The sequence below is a fragment of the Ambystoma mexicanum genome, chromosome 1q, assembly GCF_040938575.1.
Source record: "Ambystoma mexicanum isolate Mex_15411 chromosome 1q, UKY_AmexF1_1, whole genome shotgun sequence".
Classification (NCBI taxonomy): Eukaryota; Metazoa; Chordata; class Amphibia; order Caudata; family Ambystomatidae; genus Ambystoma; species Ambystoma mexicanum.
The window spans coordinates 1,332,905,189-1,332,924,332 of NC_090922.1; the positions used below are offsets into that span (position 1 = coordinate 1,332,905,189).

The 19,144-nt window shown below is 47.5% G+C and overlaps 1 protein-coding gene across 1 annotated transcript in view; it reads left to right on the forward strand.

The window, feature by feature from the left end:
• CC2D1B (coiled-coil and C2 domain containing 1B) overlaps nt 1–19,144 on the forward strand; it is a 2,515,186-nt gene that overhangs the window by 459,570 nt on the left and 2,036,472 nt on the right. Inside the window, exon 6 of the mRNA XM_069642198.1 lies at nt 3,515–3,649. Within this exon, the coding sequence (XP_069498299.1) occupies nt 3,515–3,649 (135 nt within the window). The remainder of the gene's footprint in view (nt 1–3,514; nt 3,650–19,144) is intronic.

Sequence of the window (19,144 nt, forward strand, 5' to 3'; positions counted from 1 at the left end):
CAGGTATTTGGCGTGTGGGACAGGTACATAATGAAGTTTCAATGCTCTCTTTTGAATTCCTCACGTTTAAATTTAAGTTGCGTACGTCAGAGGATTGCTGATATCGTGCCCTTTGCTATGTTTTTGTGAATCTACTTGCACCTTTAAATGGCCCTTTATCGGCTTCCACTCTGTATAAACCTCTTGCACAGGTGGGCAATGATGTTCCTTCAGAGCAAGGTAGGGCAAATTGGACCTTGGATTTGGGATTTGACTTATCTGAGGGAGTTTGAAATGGTATTTGTACAGGGCTTTGTAAATATAAAGTTGACTTGGATTTGAGGTTTACTCAGCAATGGGTCATGCATTGCATTTACTGGACGCCTTCAAAAATTAGGCGTTGTACGCTTGTGCAGTATGATACATGTTGGAACTGTAAATCTGATACTGGAACTGGTTTGCACATGTTCTGGTCCTGTGTGAAAATTAATAGCTTTTGGGATGATGTCCTGCAACATATGGAACTTGTCTTAGGTTTGTCGCTCTCCCACACTCCTTTGCTATGTGTGCAGGATTTGTTCCCGGCAGGTATTCAGCTATGTGTTGCTCAGCCCTTTTGGTCTTATAGGCTACTATTGGTAGCTAAAAAACATATTTTGAAATGCTGGAAGAGTAATGGTAAGCCTTCCGTTAATGGTTGGTTACAGAATTTAGCCATTCTTTCAAGTAGAGAGAACGTTGTTTATCAGAGATTGAAAAAAAAAGCTGATAAATATGTCTATGGAACGTCTTCAATGAATTGTATATCTGAGTAATTTCCTTTTTGTTGATTTATTTAATGTATTTAATAGTTTTATTTTCTTCTTATCCTCTCTCTTTCTCTCCCCCATCTGCTCTTTCTTTTCTTTCCCTGTCTGCTCTTTTCTTTCTCTTCCTTTCCTCTGACTCTATCTTTTCTTTTCCAGCTCTTTATACCATTTGTATACATTGTGTAAATATATGGTTATGTTGTCTAAATGATGTTTATCTTTTAGAACATGATGTTGTTTTTTATCTTCTACATGTTATAAAAATGTCAATAAAGAAATTTGATAAAAAAGATGTAGCAATATAACAGAAGAGAACTGTGCATGTAATATTGTGGTATTATACTAGTAAAACCAGCTATGGGCCCTTATCCCATTCACAAACTAGCCATGTAGCTAAGCTCCAAATAACAAGACAGCAGCGTATAAACTTAAAGCAGTGCTATTTAGATGACTTGCTGCAGCAAATGTTACTTACAGTATTACACTTTCAATACTAATTTTGTCTTGTAATTAGTATCTCCTCCAGGATAAAGTTTGTATAAATATATGTAGCAGCTGTTAACCAAACAACCATTAATTCCTTTTAAATGAGGACTGTAAAACCCAAGAGGAGGCCATTATTTCACTTAGGAAAGCAGTTTCTGACCTTTATATTTACTGGGGGACAGCGTTGTGGACTAAACGTGTTGATGGCGTGTAAGCGTACCACACATTGCGCTCTGTCCGACCAACTGACAGTAGACGTCCTCTCCTGTAATCTCAGTACCTCGCGCTCACAGGCCTTGCCCATGAACGTTCCCGAGAGCACTCACCAGGCAGGCTCAGCTCTCCAGGGACAGAGCCATGAACCACCAGGTATATTTAAGGTGAAAGAAACAATACTTTACAAGTCATTATTACGGATCCATTAATATCAAAACTGTTATGAAGAGCCACCGGAGCAGAAGCACGAAAATTAGGCGGCCTTCTCAGTCAGTGCTAAGCCATGCCCCCCATTTTTCTGACCTTTTTAATTCTTATTCTTCTCCCCCCCGTCGTCTATTCCAAACACTAACTGATATTCTTTCCTTACTCTTACTAGACCCTACGCTAGATTCCTCTCTTTCAGCCACTGACTTGGCTTCTGATTTCTCTTCAAAGGGAGCTTCTCTGCACTCTGCAATTACTCCCTATTTCTCTGCATCTGCCCCTCTTTCCTCTCACTCTCCCTCTATGACTTCATTTCATCCTATTTCCAACACTGACACTGCTCTATCACTCTCCAGAGCTCATCCCACCCTATACCTTGCTCTCTTATCTAAAAAAATTACCCGGCTCTACCTTACTACTCTCTTCAACATCTTGCTTCTAACTTCTCCTTTAGGCACGCTACTATTCTTCCAATTCTTAAAAAACCTTATTTGGATCCCTCCCTTCCTTCTAATTTCAGTCCTTTATCTCTTCTCCCCTACCTTTCCAAACTTCTTGAACGCAGCGTCTATTCCTAACTTTCTTCCTTTATCACTACTAATTCTATTCTTCCTCACTTCCAATCTAGCCACTATCTCATTCTTAATCCCTTTAAAACAGAGGTTCTTTTTTTACCAGCCTCAGATTTTCCTCCCTCACTGTCTCCTCTGTCAATTTCCTTCGCTGCCTCCTTACTGACTATCTCTCTCACTCTCTCTCTCTCTCTCTATGCCCAGAATCTGGGCATCTATATTGATTCTTCCCTATCCTTTACTACTCACTTTCCCATTTCTCTCCCGTTCACGCAGGACTTATTTGTTCAATATCCACAAAGCTCAACTTTTCCTCTCTTTCCATGCTACTAAGCTACTTGTTTCCTCTCTTATTTTCTCCCGTCTATTCTATTGTTCTTTCCTTCTTTTTGTACTTCCTATTTCTCATCTAATCCCTTTAAAGCCCCTTTATAATTCCTCTGTTCGGCTCCCTGTTTCACTTTCCCCACACAATTCCATCTCTCCAGACCAGTCGACACTTCAATGGTTACCCAGTCTCTCTCGTCTTAAGTAAAGTTTTCTATGTCTCGTCTTTAAGTCTCTTCACAATCTTGCTCCCCCTTATCTCTCCTCATTGCTCTCATTCTACTCTCCCACTCAAGCTCTTCGCTCACAGTCCCAATTCCTTCTGTTTGTCCCTCGTCCTACTTGCGCACAATCCTGTTTCTGCTCTTTTTCTCTTCTGGCATGCTCTTCCTCTCTCTGCTCGCTTTCTTTGTACTCTCTGGTTCGCTCTGGTCCTAAGTACCATTTGCTTTCTTTGTTTAGGTTTGTTTTTGCTGTCATTTTACTATTTGAATTGTACCTGTTATTGTCTTCTTGTTAAGCGCTTTGGCGAAAAGCATTCTCTATAAATCAAAATAAAATACACCACTCCTTCCTCACGCTCCTTCCTCTTCACCCTGTTAAGCTTGTTTCAAAGGCCTCACTATTCTTCTCATCTGGTCCTCAACTACATCACTCCATGTTTCTGTGGTTGTCTCTTTAATCCTCGCCTCCAAACAATATATTTCCTTTTATAGAAGGGAGAATTCATCGGATATATATTCTGTGACAGCAAAGTACTGTCACAGAATATCCAAAAGAGAGATATGCTTGGCTTGTTAGACCCGTGAAGTTATATTCATATGTTTCTGTAAACGTTTTTACCTTGCACTTCACACAGATATGGCATAGGACTTTAGGCAAGACTAATAGTTTGTTTTTTGTAACTACCATTTTAAGGGCAAGATGTCTACGGCTGATAGTGAACTGCAACAGTCGATACAAAGTAGAATCGAAAACTACAAGACTGCGATTGTAAATGCAAAAGAGGCTGGTGACACGTCCAGAGTGAGGCGATATGAAAGGGGCTTGAAGGTAAGTTTTGTTCATTAGAAAAGTGACAGCAGTAAGATGCAATATTTGTGTCCACTGAATATTAAACAAGGAGATATACAAATGCATGCATTTTTTCGTGTGTTGCATAAATGACCCTGTTACAACTCCACCATCACCATCTTAATACACAGGTAATCTGGTTACCCCAATTCCCTGGTTCTGTATTGTGGTGATTTCCCTGGAAAACTGTTTCTCCAAACATTTTCTACGGTTATGTTTTTTTTGTTGGCAGTCTCGTCAACTTTAAAATGACACTAATTAGTTTCTTGTATCCCTCTTTTTCTTTAGTTTATTTTCATTCCTCAAGTGTGGGTATGTACATGTTATTTGTGTTGGTGTATGCAGCCTAATGGCGACCGAGTAATGGTTGTTTTGCAATATCCGAGTAGAATTGCTTTAGAAAACAGAAGTGGTGAATGTTTGGGGTTTCGTTGTTTTGCTCTGCAACACACAGTGGACACACAAGCCATAGCCAGTCGTCAAATTCGCCCCCCCAGAACCCACCCATAGTGGGCACTAACAATCATATGTTGCCATGGCCATTGGCCACCGCTGAAGCCATCCATATGGGGGGCACTGGTTATGGTATGCAGGCATGGTACATTTTCCCTTGCCCTCCCGAAGCGGCTCTGGCCATGGGTAGTGGTAACTTTGCCTGGGGTATGATCCATGTCCGATACATTGCAACCCTAGTGGGCACTGGCCAAAGCTCATAGCCATGGCCAGTGAACACTTTGCCCGGCACATGCTCCTAACCCACAAAGCGGCCTGGAGGGGGACTGTGAGGTGGTTACCCTGCCTGGGGCATGCTTAAACCGACCCATAATGGCAACTGGTCATATCCTGCAGACAGGGCCAGTGGCCGTTTTGCCCCCAGAAGTAGCCAATGTCCAATCCCCCAATTTAAGTGGCCTCTAAACATTGCTGCAGTCCATGGCCATTGAGGCTGCCTAGGGCACTTCCCCTGAGTCCACACATCATTCTGTGTCTACAGACTAGCAGAAGCTCCATGAGTAACCCGTGTCCTACAGGCCTCAAGCTGGTTCTGAGACCCACATTGAGCCCCACGGATCTGGCTGGTGGCGTACAAACCACATTTGCAGGGCTACAGGTAGCCTGTCAGCCAGTCCACTACTCCGTGGACAAAATAACAATTTTCTTTCTTTTTTTGAGGCTATAGTCTACCTTTCTCCTACTCTACCCTCCCTCGTGTCAGGGTATGCAGGATCTCAAAAATCTTCAGCAAACAACAATGGTAATTATTTGGACAATTATTACAAAACCCTCACCAATTGCATTGGCTGGTTTCCAACTAGGCAATCTGCACCTCACGAAAATATGCAGAGTTTGTTTGCTGGTTTGCATATACGAAATGGCCAATAAAGATCCTGAAAACTGACATGTGGTCTGAAAACAATTTGGGCTGACCATCCCAGTTATCACTTTCAGAATTTGGCCAATTTTGCTAAGATTTAAAAGAAACCCAATAGATGGATTATTGCCGGGACCAAGGACAGAATTGAGTGGAGCAGGAAACCAGGTGGATTTGGGGAACCACTTTTTGAATTGGTGAGCTGGTCATTAGGGGGGCTGCTGGAAGTACAGACGTTCTGTAAGATAAGGTAAAGCTAGAGAAAGTTAGAATAGCACGGTGGAAATTGCAAAATGCATATGAACATGGCGGCATTAGATTGACAAACTTTGAACTATACTATCTAGGTAGCCAGCTACAATATTTAACTAGATGGCTGTCAGAAGGACAGACGACTGAGTCAAGAATGTTAAGAGCGGAAAGCTTGCCGTACTTCCTGAATGAAAGGATGTGGTTGCTCAAACAATGTAGAGAGGGGGAAGGCAGATTGCTGAGATTGGGTGGGAACATAGGGCGCAGCCCCTGTAAACTGATGGGTTACCCGGCTTTGTGGTCCCCACAAATACCGCTAGTCGCACTGCACTGAATAGATGAACAAACAAGGCTGCGGATTAGGCAGAAATGGGAACCGGTGGGCATAGCATCAGTCGGGGATATGTGGAGAGAGGGACGGCCAAAAGAGTTTGGCAGTCTGGTGGTGGAAAGAGGTTTACATCAGGGCCAATACATTACATACTTTAAGCTAGTACAAAGCATAAAGCGTATGTGGCCAGAAACGGAATCGACCCAGCAGCCAAATATGACGAGAGACATTTTATGATATATCCAAAGGGGGCCACGAAGTATCCCGAATTTATGAGATGTTGATGTCCAAGACCAGCAAAGAGATTGCACAAACGAGATCAGAGTGGGAAGAGGATGTTGGGGAGCCAATTTAGGGTGGAAAGTGGAGTAGAGCACTCAGATACCACAAAAAGGTGTCAAGAAACGCTAGATTTCAGCAGATCCAGTTATATGTGAAACACAGAACATACATGATACCTCGGAAAATAGCTACATTCCGCCAGGCAGATATACAGACATGTCCGAAATGCAGAGAGGTGGATGCAGGAATGACACACATATTTTGGGCATGCCCGGTGATAAGGGAATTTTGGGAGGATGTGGCACGTACCATGGCGGAATTAGAGGTTAACTTAAATGTAAGCACCCCCTGGGCATGTCTTTTGGGAGGATTCCAGAGTCCGAAAAGAGCTAGACATGTCAGCAAACTGAAAGACCTGGCGTATATACTAGCTAAACGTAGGATAGCAATGAGCTGAAAGGCGCGCATTGGACCGTCAACAAATATATATGGCGGGTGGATTTGAAGAAATGGGCAGAAGCAGAGACGAAGGTGTGGAATGAGGCTATGAGGGGAGATGGGGAGTTAGAAGCTGGAACATTGGAGGCTTGGAGACAATTGGTGGTTACAATCTCAATCCCGGGACGGGGTAATGGAGAGGCTGGGGCTTGTCGGAACCAAAATTGACACAGACTCTCGGATAAGGTGCATTAGAGGGGCGTAGCAGTAGGTAGGCCAGAGGGAGGTATGGGGGGGAAAGGGAAAAAGTAATTGAAAATGTACATGCGAGTTGTTTTGAAAATTGTGAACTGTTTTGTTGCATTGTGGGTCTATAGGTAAAACTTAATAAAAATTGTTAAAGAAAAAAGGTAGAGAAAGTTTGATGCATCAGTTCTGAGACACTTGGGTGGGATGACCACTAGAAAGGTAACTGAGAACTGTGCTACGAAAAAGTGGGAAGGTCTATAAGGATCTCTTTGGTGAGGGGAAAGTCACATACCTCTATCTTTTATCTTCCAGAGAAACACAGGGGGCCATCCCATACCTTAAACCTGTAATCAAAACAAAGGAATTAGAAATGACCATGGTTGTTAAATCTTCAAGAAACTGGTCCAGTCAGATCACCCAACGTAAGGGGTTGACCACCGAACACCCTTTGAAGTTAGAGAGGTTGGACTTAAAAGAGAAAGCAGGGAAGTGTCATGCTTGTGTCATCTAAATAACACAACGGGCAAATTTAGTGGGCTTGAGAACCTGACAAAGGCATTTGTTATTCCTACCATTCGTTTCTTTTATTAGAAAGTGATTCAGTGACTGTGGAGGTCTGGAAGTCTTTCCCTGCCAAGGCAAGGATTTAAAATGCATGAAAGAGTGAGAATACCTGAATGTGTTGTTTTGAAAAGAAAGAAAACATTCTAACCAACTACTTATGCAATAGTAAACCTTTTAAAAAATCAAAAGTTGGATTCCAAGAAGGCGACATGTGGAGAGCAGACATGCTGAGTGCAGTGCACCCCAGCCCTCCAGCGAAAAGTCTAAACTAAGCTGATTGGCTCCCCCCAACGCGGTGAACGCAGCCCCCGCATAGCAGGGATATACCCTGGCCAGCCTGATACCATGCAGGAGCGGGCGTGACCCTCTCCAAACCCTTTGAAGCAGGTCTGAGGCGGACGCATAGCTTGGCAGCAGGCAGGCAGAGAGGTGCTGAGCTCGGCTGCCGGTGAGGTGACCGTGAAGTGTTGGCAGTATGTAGCTAGCTCAACAGCGGAGGACTCAGCCTGTCACTTGTTCCCGACTCATGGGACACAGAGACAATGGGAGCGAAGTACAGCGGCTGCCGGTGTGGGCAGACTGGCAGTCCTCCTGCTCCAACATCTGCCTCAAGAATGTGCCGGAAACCCTTCTGGACAAGGATTTTAGGGCCACGGTACAACATTTCTTTGCAGGTGTACTCTTGAAGGTCCCACCAGAAGGGGTTTGGCTGGATAGATTGCATAGGGTAGGGCCGCTACAGAAGGAGCCGGAGGCTCACCTGAAGGATGTCATGGCGACCCTAACCTCTTATGGACAGAAAGAAGACATTTTGAGGGCAGCAAGATCGGCAGGACCCCTTTGGATCAATGCCACTGAGGCTCAGCTATTTCAAGACCTGGCCCAATCCCTGAAACTGAGATTGATGGGAACAGTAGTGAAGATATTGATTCAAGAAAAAGTGTGGTACAAGTAAATATTTTCATTTGGCTTGCTTGTTCACGTAGAAGGGGAAACAGCATAGGGTCCCTTCCTGCGACAAAAGATTGGAAATAGTCTCACCGGCTGACTGCTGTCTGCCCGGACCCTCCAGACACAAGATTGGATGTGCAGATAAGAAAGCAGTGGGAATGGTAGACTGCGACGAGAAACAGCAGAGGGTCCCGAGCGCCGAAAGGACTGATCAAAGACAAGGAACAGTGCACAGATGGGTGACGGTTGGCCAGTGGTGATGCTGGATGCTGTCAAACGGCTGGGTGAGGCCAGACCGATCAGAAGGATGAGGAGGTGGGGGGGGGTGGGTCAATAGAAAGAAAGTTCCCTAGTTGGGGACCTCGCACACTGTAATTGGCTCAGTTACTAAGCCCAACTTTTTAGAATGTTCTCACCCCGATCTGGGGTTGTTACTTCATAATTATGTCCATATTTCTCATAATAGGTAGTTATTTAAATGTTCAAATTCTTGTGATTCCAAATCAAAACACTTTTGAGTTGCTTTTTTCATCAAGTATATTTCTTTAACCCTTTAAGTGCCATGGGTTTTCCCCCCCCCCAGTGCCAAGGCCTTTTTTAGGGGGGTCTGTCCCACAATTATTGATGGCCCTCTCCCCCCTCACCCCAAATGGGTGGCGGGGGCACCTCATGCAGGCCTCCCTGGGCCTCCTACAAACGGCTGCGTGAGGTACACCCTGCCTCCATTTGGGGTGGGGGGCAGAGGGCCACCAAAAATGTGTGGGACAGCCCCCCCGGTGGGTGGAGTAGTAAGGTTTGGGCACCATGGGGCCAGATTGGCACACCAATGTGCCCCACTGCGCCAAGGCAAGTTTCGTAAACAAAGAAAAAAATTGAAAATGGTACACTGCACTTTAGGGCGGGCTGAGGGGCACCCTAAACCACCAGATAATTTTCTAATGTAATGGGGGGGTGACCCTCTACCCCCCCACAACAAATGCAGGAGGACATCTCATTCAGCCCTCCCTGGGGGCCGATAAGAGTGGGGCATCTCATGCAGCCCTCCCTGGGGTCAGATGCCCCTTCCTAGGAGCAGATATCTGCCCCCAGGGAGGGCTACAAGGGGTGCCCCCATTTCCTCTTGGGGAGAGGGCCACCCGCCTTTTCTGTAAAATATATCCCTGGTGGCTAGTGGCCCCCCACTCCCATCCAAAATTCCCTTTGTTTTTTATTTTTTTTATTTTCCCTGGGGGCAGATGATCAGCCAACTGCCCCCAGGGGGGGCCTAACCTGCAGGCCCCATCATTCGGGGGGCCTGCACACTTATTCCTGGTGGCCCTCCCCACCACCCCCCAATTGGACGGGGGGCCACCTCATGTACTCCTGCCTGGGGGCATAAATCTGCCCCCAGGGAGCGCTACAAGGGGTGCCCCCCCTTTCCACTTGGTGTGGGAGGGCCACCACCCTTTCAGGGGGGCAAAATAAATCTGCACCCCCACAGCCCAGCCCAGTTGTTTTTTTCTTTTTTCTTTTTTATTTTGCCCCCTTACCTGGGGGCAGTTGATCAGCCATCTGCCCCCAGGGTTTATCAGATATGTGCCTCCATGGGGGGGGCGCTCGTGAGCCCGACCAAGATGGCCGCAAGCCTGTGAAGCTCCCTCACATCCCGTAAATCCTGTCTTTTATCCGGCGGTCTCCGTGCTGCAAGGAGGAAGCCCTTTGTGCTGCTCTCTGCCTGATTGTGCTGTGGGTCAAGGAGAACACCCCTGGTTGGAAAAGATGCCGGGGCTAGTGCGGACTGCAGAGGTGAAGTGGTGGCCGGCGGACTGGTGAGGCGAGGAGGGGGAGTGGTGGTACTCCGATCCCGTCTCCAGCGCCGGGCCGGTGAATCTGCGGGGACCCGGCGGTGTGAGGCACTCCGCCTGAGGACAGGGGTGTTTGGCGGCCCGTAATCGTTGGACGAGGTGGAGGAGAGCGGCTGAACTGTGGAGGTGAGGAGCCCTGGTGGGAGTGCTGATCGGACTGCTGGAGTAACGAGGCACTGGAGAGGAGGTGCCGAGTGCGGGGAGCCGCGACCCCCCGCTGTTCCCCTGTGGATCGGCTGGGCTCACCGAGATCAGCGGAGGAGCACCGCTGTCGCTGGGGAGTGACAAGCTGGCGAGATTTGCAGGCAGACGAGCTGGGAGCAGTGAAGCCCCCTGCCCTTAGTTGGGAGACGGTGCGAGAGAAGCCGGAATTGAAGACTGCGGGCCGACACGCCAGGAAGGCGCAGTGGGAGCTGGCGGCCCATCCTGCTCGGCGGATTGAGCGGCGGAGACCCTTGGTGTTTTAAGTGTTACTGGGGTGGACGCCGCAGCGTACCCGCCCTGAGGGTGGGTCTGATTCGGGCCTCACGGTGCTTCGTGGCCTGAGAAGTGGACCAGTGGGCTCTCCGGCGCCTGGGACGATGAGGAGGTGGGGGGGTGTACGTCGGGGCGGGCAGAGGGAGTGAAAGCCCTGCATTGCTCTCCTTGGGACCTGCTCTGCAGCTGCCTGCTAGGAGCTTCCGGCCCTGGTGCCTGGCGGGGGGCATTGGCGGCTCAGGCCGGGAGGCGCTTTGGTCCCCTGGCTGTTCGTGCGCCTGGCGCTGCACCCCTGAGATGGCGATTGGTGGCGTGGACGGTGGGGGCTGCAGCTAGGTGGCGCTGTTCTGCCCCGGGCATTTGGGGTTTGGTTGCCCCTGATTTTTCAAAGACTCTTGGTGGTTGTTCCTCGGTGAAGTATCCGCCCCTTGGTGTACACAAATCCAGCACCCCCTGGATTCGTCGGTAGAGCGGCCTTGAGGAGGGGATTTTCTTTTGATACTTGCGCCGGGTGTCCTTCACCCTGGTGACCGGCGTGGGGCCTGACCCTGTCTTCCTTAGGGGACAGGGGACACGGGCGAGGGGGCACTGTCAGCCTTGGTATTCACAACTGACATCTTGTCCGGGGACCATCTCATCGTGCTGGCCATGTCTAAGTCCGGAAAGGGGGACTAGGGTGGGGTAAACGGACAGACTACCAGGGCACTACCGCTTGCGAGGGGGACTCGTCAGGGCTGCCCGCTATCTCCCCTGCTCTTTGCCTTAGCGATAGAGCCTTGGGCTGAGTGGGTTAGGGAGTTTCATCTCCACAGGGGAGTCCATTTACACATCCATAAAGTCATAATTTTGTTATACGGGGATGATATGGTCCTGTTCCTCCGTCATCCTGAGATCAACCCGATTATGATCGACCTCCAGCGGTTTGGTGACCTATCAGGGCTAAAAATAAATGCTAGCAAATCTGTTATCTTCCCGCTGACGAACGGGGCTTCTCAGTTTCGAGATATTTGGGGATTCCGGTGGGATTTACAGAGTACTCGATATTTGGGGGTCACAGTAGCCAGGGAGAAGGAGGTGGTGTACACGGCAAACTACGTGGAGGTTTTAGAATCGGTCAAAAAGTCGATGGCAGGTTGGGCCTCACTCCCTCTTAACCTGTACGGCAGGATTTCGGTAGTTAAGATGTCTATCCTTCCTATATTTCTACATGTGTTTCTGAATGTGCCTATAGAGGTCTCTCAGAAATACTTCCGGGATCTTCGCTCTGCGATATCACATTCATTTGGGCGGGTAAGAGGGCTTGTGTCTCGTGGGGGCAACTCATGGCGCCAGTTCAGGAGGGGGGGTCTTGCACTTCCTGATTTCGAGTTATATTACATTGTGGCGCAGGCCGGCTACCTTAGGTCCTGGTATGGGATGGCGGCAGAGCATAGGCATGTAGAAATAGAGAGGTCGATTGCATTACCGGCGTTGTTACGGTCGATTATCCTGACGGCTCTCAGCCGTGCGAGGTGTCCGCGTAATCTGGTGGAGCTTACCTGTTGGGCCTGGTCCTACTTGGGGCGTGCGTCTGAGGGGGATGTACTCAACTCGCCAGATATTCCGCCGATATATATTCCCAGTGTTCCTCTGACTAGTGAGACGCGTTATGTAGCTACTGTGAAGCGGTTGGGTGTCGCTCGGTTGGGAGACCGGTTTCTGAACGGGGAATTCATCTCTATAGATCAGTTGAGGGACAGGGGAGATCTGTCAGTGTTAGATGTATTTCTGTACTACCGGTTGAGGGTGACACTGCAGAGACTGTTTCCTTCCTTTCGAGGCCGCCCGCAGTGGCTGAACTGCTTAGTAAGGTGTTGGGGGATATTGGACGGCGGGTTCTCTCCGGTTTGTACGGGTTGGCTCCGAGGACAAGGCCAGTTTTGAGGAGGTCTTCCAGGGAGCTATGGGAGAGGTCGCTGGGAAGGGAAATACCGACGAATACATGGAGGTACTGCTGTGAAGTGACCAGGAAGGGGGCTGTTAATTCGAACTTCAAACTGATCCATTTTAAGTTTCTGCCCCAGTGCTACTATTCCCCAGCCCAGTTAAAAGAGTATTTCCCCCAGAGGTCAGGGGCTTGTCTTCGTTGTGGACAAGAGATGGCAGGTTTCTCCATGTGGCCTGGGATTGTGGGGAATTGGTGCATTTCTGGCGGCAGGTGTTTGAGGTTTGAGATGATTGGGGATATTGTGGGACAACAGCTAGTGCCGGATCCTGTGATGGCCTTACTTGGATATATGGAACAGATACCCAAAGGAACTAGGAAACTGATAACTCTTCTTTTGATTTTGGCAAAACACTGTGTGGCCATGGGGTGGGGAAGTAACCGAAGCCCAACTGTTGCCCAATGATCAAAAGATCTATTATACTGCAATGATATGGAAAGAAGATGGGAGGTGCTGAGGGGGAAGTGTCGGGGTGAAAGTCGGATGTGGGATGCATATACGACATACCTCCTTGGCCAACCGGGGGGATTGTCATGGATCTTCGGATGGGTTGGGTTCTTCTGCCAGGCCGAGCCCAGGGGGGCGATCCCCGCCGACTCCTTAGGACTGCATTCTGGGATTGGGCATTCGGCACTACGGGATGTCATCGGCTCGGAGGCTGGACTGAGAGAACTGCTGGGGGTGCGCCAACCGTGTTGCCCAGATTGCTTCTGGTTCTTGTGTATAGCCCTCATGTGTGTGCCGGGATGATGTGGGGGGGGGATGGTTGCTTGGTTGATTGTTTTTGTTGCTATGCAAAATGGCAATAAAGAAATTTGCACAAAAAAAAATATATGTGCCTCCATGTTTTGGGGGCCAGTGGGGGGAGAGGGCTGCTTACTGTAAGCAGCCCCCCTCCCCCATGTCACAAACGTATCCCTGGTGGTCTAGTGGGCATTGCTAGGCATGGATCAGGCGCTCTGAGCCCGATCCGCGTCCAGCAATGCTGTCACAAAGGGTGTAGTTGGAAAGGGGAGAATCTCCCCTTTGCAATGACACCATTTCCGAAAAAATCCCTTGTGGCTAGGGCCCCCAAATCTCCCCCCCCCCCCCTTCTCATCACATATTTTTTTTTTCATTTTTTTTATGCCCCCACCCCTGGGGTCAGATGGTCACCTGTCTGCCCCCAGGGTCATTATATATGTACCCCCATGCTTTGGGGCTGGGGGGAGAGGGGGAGAAAGGTGTGTAAAACCAAGTTGTTGAGATTATAGAACAGTATTCAAGTATTGCCATAAGGTGCTAACCTGTATTTCTCATTTTGTCTATAAAGAGGATACTTATCCTTTCGGAATGGGTTTGAGTGTTCATCCTGTTATGCTACTATTGTGTCATCTCCTCAGTCCTGCATGTTCCCTATGTTGATTGGATATAGCACAATATTTAATATATAGATATTCATAATTTGGACAATGGGGTCTAGAGGTCCCTTTCTAAATGATGGACTACTTACACAAGTGGAAGTTGTCCCATATGAGCTTGGTAGTGCTAGTCATGAGAAACACTATTTCCTCAAGTGAGTTCCTTAATTGAAGATTGCAGGTAGAGAACTCCAGGATCTGTGAAAAATATGTATGTATAAAGTTTTCAGACTTAACGTTGCCAGAAATTAGTAACGGAAACCTCATCCTGAGGGTATTTTATCATTACCTTTATCATTAGTTCAAAAGATATGACATGGTAAGAGACTTCAAAATTGGGTTGGAGCCCATGGTACTACATGGAAGAGTCTTCGTGGTGCTCTGAAATCAAGTGTCATACCCAATCAGTAAACATAGGAATATTCAAATGAGAATTGTAAAAACCTAGAAGAGGTTTGGAATTCCCATGGATTTCTTACCTGGAGAGAGCAAAACGTTTTTCGGATGGCTGCTCTACAGTGTAATTCCAAAATGGCTGCTATAAATAACAGCGTCATTACGTGTCAGTGACGTCATCGCGTTATGTGTGATGCGCGTGACGTCACTGATGTAAACAAATGTCTGTGCGGTGTGCATAAATCACGCATTAAGTTTTCCTTGTCTTTTCTCTATTTACTTTGCTTATGAGTCAAGAATAAAATATAGAAGTTCTTACATTGAAATATGAAAATATATATTGACCATTAAAAAGTAAGATGGTTATGTGTTCCCATGGTAACGTACCTCTAGAGAAAAATAGTAGAGAGTCTGACAATGATATCAAAATCTTAAGTGACAGTCATCTGAAGCTGACTACTTTCTAATCCATCATTCACGGATTAGCCTATGAATACCCATAATATTCATAATTAGTAAAAATAAATTGGCATGAAGGGCTGTGTTCTAATTGGATGATAATCTACCCAGGTATATAGCTCATGCAGATTCTAACTTAAATGTAAGGGAAGTATCATAATTCACAATTTCTGCAATATAATCCAACTCTTAAATTGTCCATATGTCAAGATTGTACTTCTAGATTCAAAATTGCATACAAGTTTTGTACGTTTTCTCTATACTATGTAATACATACCTGTATGTTGTAAAAAAGGACAGTTTATAATCATATTAGATGTTATCTTTAGTGTGTTGCAGAAAAACATAATGGTAATACCTAAGAATATTTGTCAGTGTGGATGATCCAGTTCAGTGTTGTTATTGAATATCCTGACAATAAAGTTTGCACATCTAATAGAAGACCATTTGTTGTCACATATCATCTTTGTGCATATATGCTTGTAATATTAAAAAACTAGAAATTCAAGGCGACAAGGTCCATAGGAAACCTTTTTCTCTTGGATTGAAGTGTCTAGAACTAGACCATCCCGTTCGGATAGTTTTCTGTGGGATTTTTTAGAGGTATGGTCCCAAGTAATATTCCTCATTTAGTCCCATGGAGGACATGGAGTCTGACTTATGGACTCAGTACAATTCTCTTTGGGAGAGTATCTTGGAGATATTTGCACCTCTCGGTGAGAAGTGTATTACTTCCAAAATTAAGCATCTTAGTTGAGCTATTGTACGTTTGTTGTCACGGAAGTGTCTGTATATGGGCGATTTAACATTATTTGTCCTGATGTTTGATTTATGCTCTGTCCAGAGTTCTTTGGCTTTCCTCATTGTGTTGCCTACGTAGTATTTCCCGCAGGGAAATTTGAGAGCATATATTACATTCGAAGGGATCGTGTCCTCCGACGTATTCCTTATCTTTGATAATTCGTCTCCAGCTTGCTGGCCTCGGAAAGATTTTTCTCAGTAGAGGGCGCTGCGCATCGACGTCCGTCGAGTTGGTGTCCCTCGACAGCCACCGTATTGGCGCCGACGTCACCATGCCCATAAATAGCCATGCGCAGCGTCCGTTGCTCAGCTCCATTTTTCCGCGCTTCGTGTGCCTTGGAATATCGTTGCTCAGTTCTTCAGTCAAATATACTTCATTATTCCTCGAGAATACCGACTCGTACTCGATGGCTTCCTCATCCGAACCGACAACTCCACGGTCCGGCTTCAAAAAATGTCGAGACTGTGGAAAGAAAATGTCGTTGACGGATCCTCACAGGATCTGTTTGTGGTGCCTGGGAGCCGAGCACCATTGTTCGGAGTGCGAGGACTGCATCTCCATGACGGCGAAAGCCTTAAAGGAGCGTAAGGGAAAGCTCGAGAGAGGTAAGGCAGTTAAAACTTCTTCGAAAGTTTCCTCGGCGGAGTCGAGACATTCGTCTGCTCGCCATCACAAAAGACATTCTCGTTCTAGGTCTCGAAGCAGTTCCCATCACTCTTCGAGATGTAAGCATTCAAAAAAGAGACGTCGAAGATCCCCTTCCTCGTCTTCTTCTTCCGTTTCCCCGAAAAGGGTCTCCTGCCCCACAAAAACATAGCTCTCAGGCTGAGTGGGAGGAATTCAGGAAAAAGATGCTTAGCGTCTTCGAGAAAGTGGCCTCGACCCCCTCGAAGACTGCTGAGGGTGATACCCTGGGTGAAAGACCTGAAAAATCAAAACGCCGCGAGTCGCAGCGAAAGAATCTACTTGAGATCACCACGAACCCTCGAGCAAAGGCAAGGTTGCGTCTTCGACGCCATCATCGAAAGTCCCTTTGATGCATAGATCTGCCTCTTCAACGCCATAATCAAAGGGTTCTTCGACGCACAGGTCAGTCGATTCAAGGCCGTCTTCAACGTCGACGCCGAGAAAGGACAAACCCACGGCCACCTCACAGCCAGTGGCCATACCCAGAGCCTCGATCACGAGAATGTCGTCGACAACCTCGGGTAGAATTCCGATACTCTCGAGTTCCTCAAGGCCTCTACCAACTTTCTGGATGCCTTTTTCGATGACTTTGAAGCCTTTAACGTCCGCGTCGACGACGTTGACGTTTTCTCAGCCAATTATGACGAATTTGGCCCCTTCTGCTCTGGAAATGGGATTTATACCATTTCCAAGATCTGATAATTCCAGAGCCTTATCATCTATTTATGAAGAAGGGGAGATTTCGGATCAGGAAAGACCTTTTGAGTTGCAGGGATCTGCAACTCCTGTACCAGAGGAATTTACCTCTGAGGAAGGTAGGTTAAAAGACCTCCAAGAATCCTTACATGAAGCAAGTGGGTTGGACACTTCCCCAGAAGTGGAATTTGCCAAACCAGACCCAGGGGAACATGCTGAAACCCCTTATAGAACCTTGATGGCAAGGATAATAGAGTTTATGGGGTTGTCTATACCCTCACCTGCTTTTCAGCAAGACGACCTCACAGACATTTTGGTTAAAGGTCCACAGGAGGATCCTGTGGAGCCATTTCATGCGGCATTACAAAGGAAAATATTAGCAAACTGGGAAACCCCTGAGGTTATCCCGGCGGTTAACAAAAAATTATCAGCCAAATATAGGGTGTCTACTGCTGACCCTGAATATTTATCCAGACACTCAACTCCGGAGAGTCTGGTTGTTCAGGCAGCAACTTCATCAGGTAGTAAATCGGCTTGCCCTACTGTTCCATAGGACAGGGATGACAAGAGATATGACTCAATGGCCAAAAAAGTATTTTCTCCATGTAGCATGGCGTTGAAATCCATCAATGCTACTTGTACGCTCGCAAGGTTCAGCCACACACGTTGGGAGTGTGCTTCATCAGCGGCTGACTGCCTCCCGGAGGGAGAAGAAAGGGAAGCGTTTCTAAACATCATTAAGGATGGTAAAGACACAATGTGCGAATCCCTTCAAACTGGCATTGATTCTGCTGACAGCATCAGCAGGGCCATGGCGGCAAGTACAACAACCCATAGATTTGCTTGGTTGCGAAAGTCTGGTTTTGCTCCAGATGTGCAAAGCAGACTCTCGAGTATGCCCTTTGAAGGCTCTTCTTTGTTTGGTAAGAAGGCGGATGACAGTTTAGAAGAGCTACAAACATCAAAGGCAGCAGCAAAATCCCTGGGAGCTGCAATCCGTCAGACACCATATCGCCCCTCAGGAACCTCTTGGAGAGGTAAGTCCTTTCGCTTCTTTTCCGCATTCGGAAGAGGAAGAGGACAGCCGGTTCAAAGGGGTCAGAAAAGATTCACCCGAGGTGGACGGGTTAAAAATACAAAAGCCGCAGCAGCAGCAGGTGCCTCTACCCTCGGCATCTGCATCAGCCGCCTCCAAACCGCTCTGAGGACTCTCCTCACAAGACACCAGTAGGGGGCAGGTTAACTCAACATCTGACGGAATGGCAGGCTATTACGTCAGATGCTTGGGCATTGGAGACAGTTGCCCAAGGTTACTGCCTGCCTTTTCTCCGCATCCCTCAGAGTCATCCACCGGGGAACAGCTCTCTGAAAGTTCCAGATCCGCTCCTCTTGCAGGAAATTGTAGACCTGCTAGAGAAAGGTGCCATAGAACCGGTGTCACGAATGGCACTCTAATAAGAGTGGCACAAGACACCCAGAAGAGTTTGGGTGCTGAAATAAAGTGGACAGATAGGAACACACACAGCGGAAAGGAAAGGGAGTGAAGAGTAGGGAAGAGTAGCAAGGGAAAAGGTACAGAGTGAATACCCTCTTGGGGTGTATGCAGAATAGGGAAAGAGTATTCCACGAACCTTGGAAATACTCTAGCCTTCTGCACAGTTTGCTATAACAGAGTCCCACGCTGTTTGCTCATAACTTGGAACAGCAGCTATGTGTGTCTGTGATATAGAAACGAGACAAGGGAAGGGGCAGAGGTTGACTGATGGGAACCAGCAGACAAGCTCTGTACAAAGGGTCTACAAACAGTACAAGAGAAGATACAACAGACAAATCCAGGAAAGGAGATGATAGCAAACTAGCAGAAGGATAGGAAGGGAAAGTCGAGTAACAGGATATGATAACAGAGGACAGAAAGGTAGGTGGAGAGCTCAGAGGAGCAGGAAGGCAATGAGTAAGCCCACAAGAGTGGGACGGTAAGGTAGAAATATCAGAGGAAAAGGGCTTAGGGCAACAGAGTAAAGCAGACTGCACGGCAAGGATCCCAGAAGGGCCGGGCAGTAAGGAGTGAACCCTGAGGGGCAGGGCCGCCGAATGTAGAAGGTTGTAGAGGGCTGTAGAGGGCTGCTAGGCCGAGGACCCAGCGGGGAAAAAGGTAGGGGGTAGGCAGCGGAGCGTGATAAGATGCAAGTAGGAAGCCCAGAGGACAAGGGCTGTTGGCAGCCGGAGAAAGGTAGGCTGTAGAGCAGGGGGCCCAGAGGACAAGGGCTACGGCAGCCGGAGTGAGGAAGG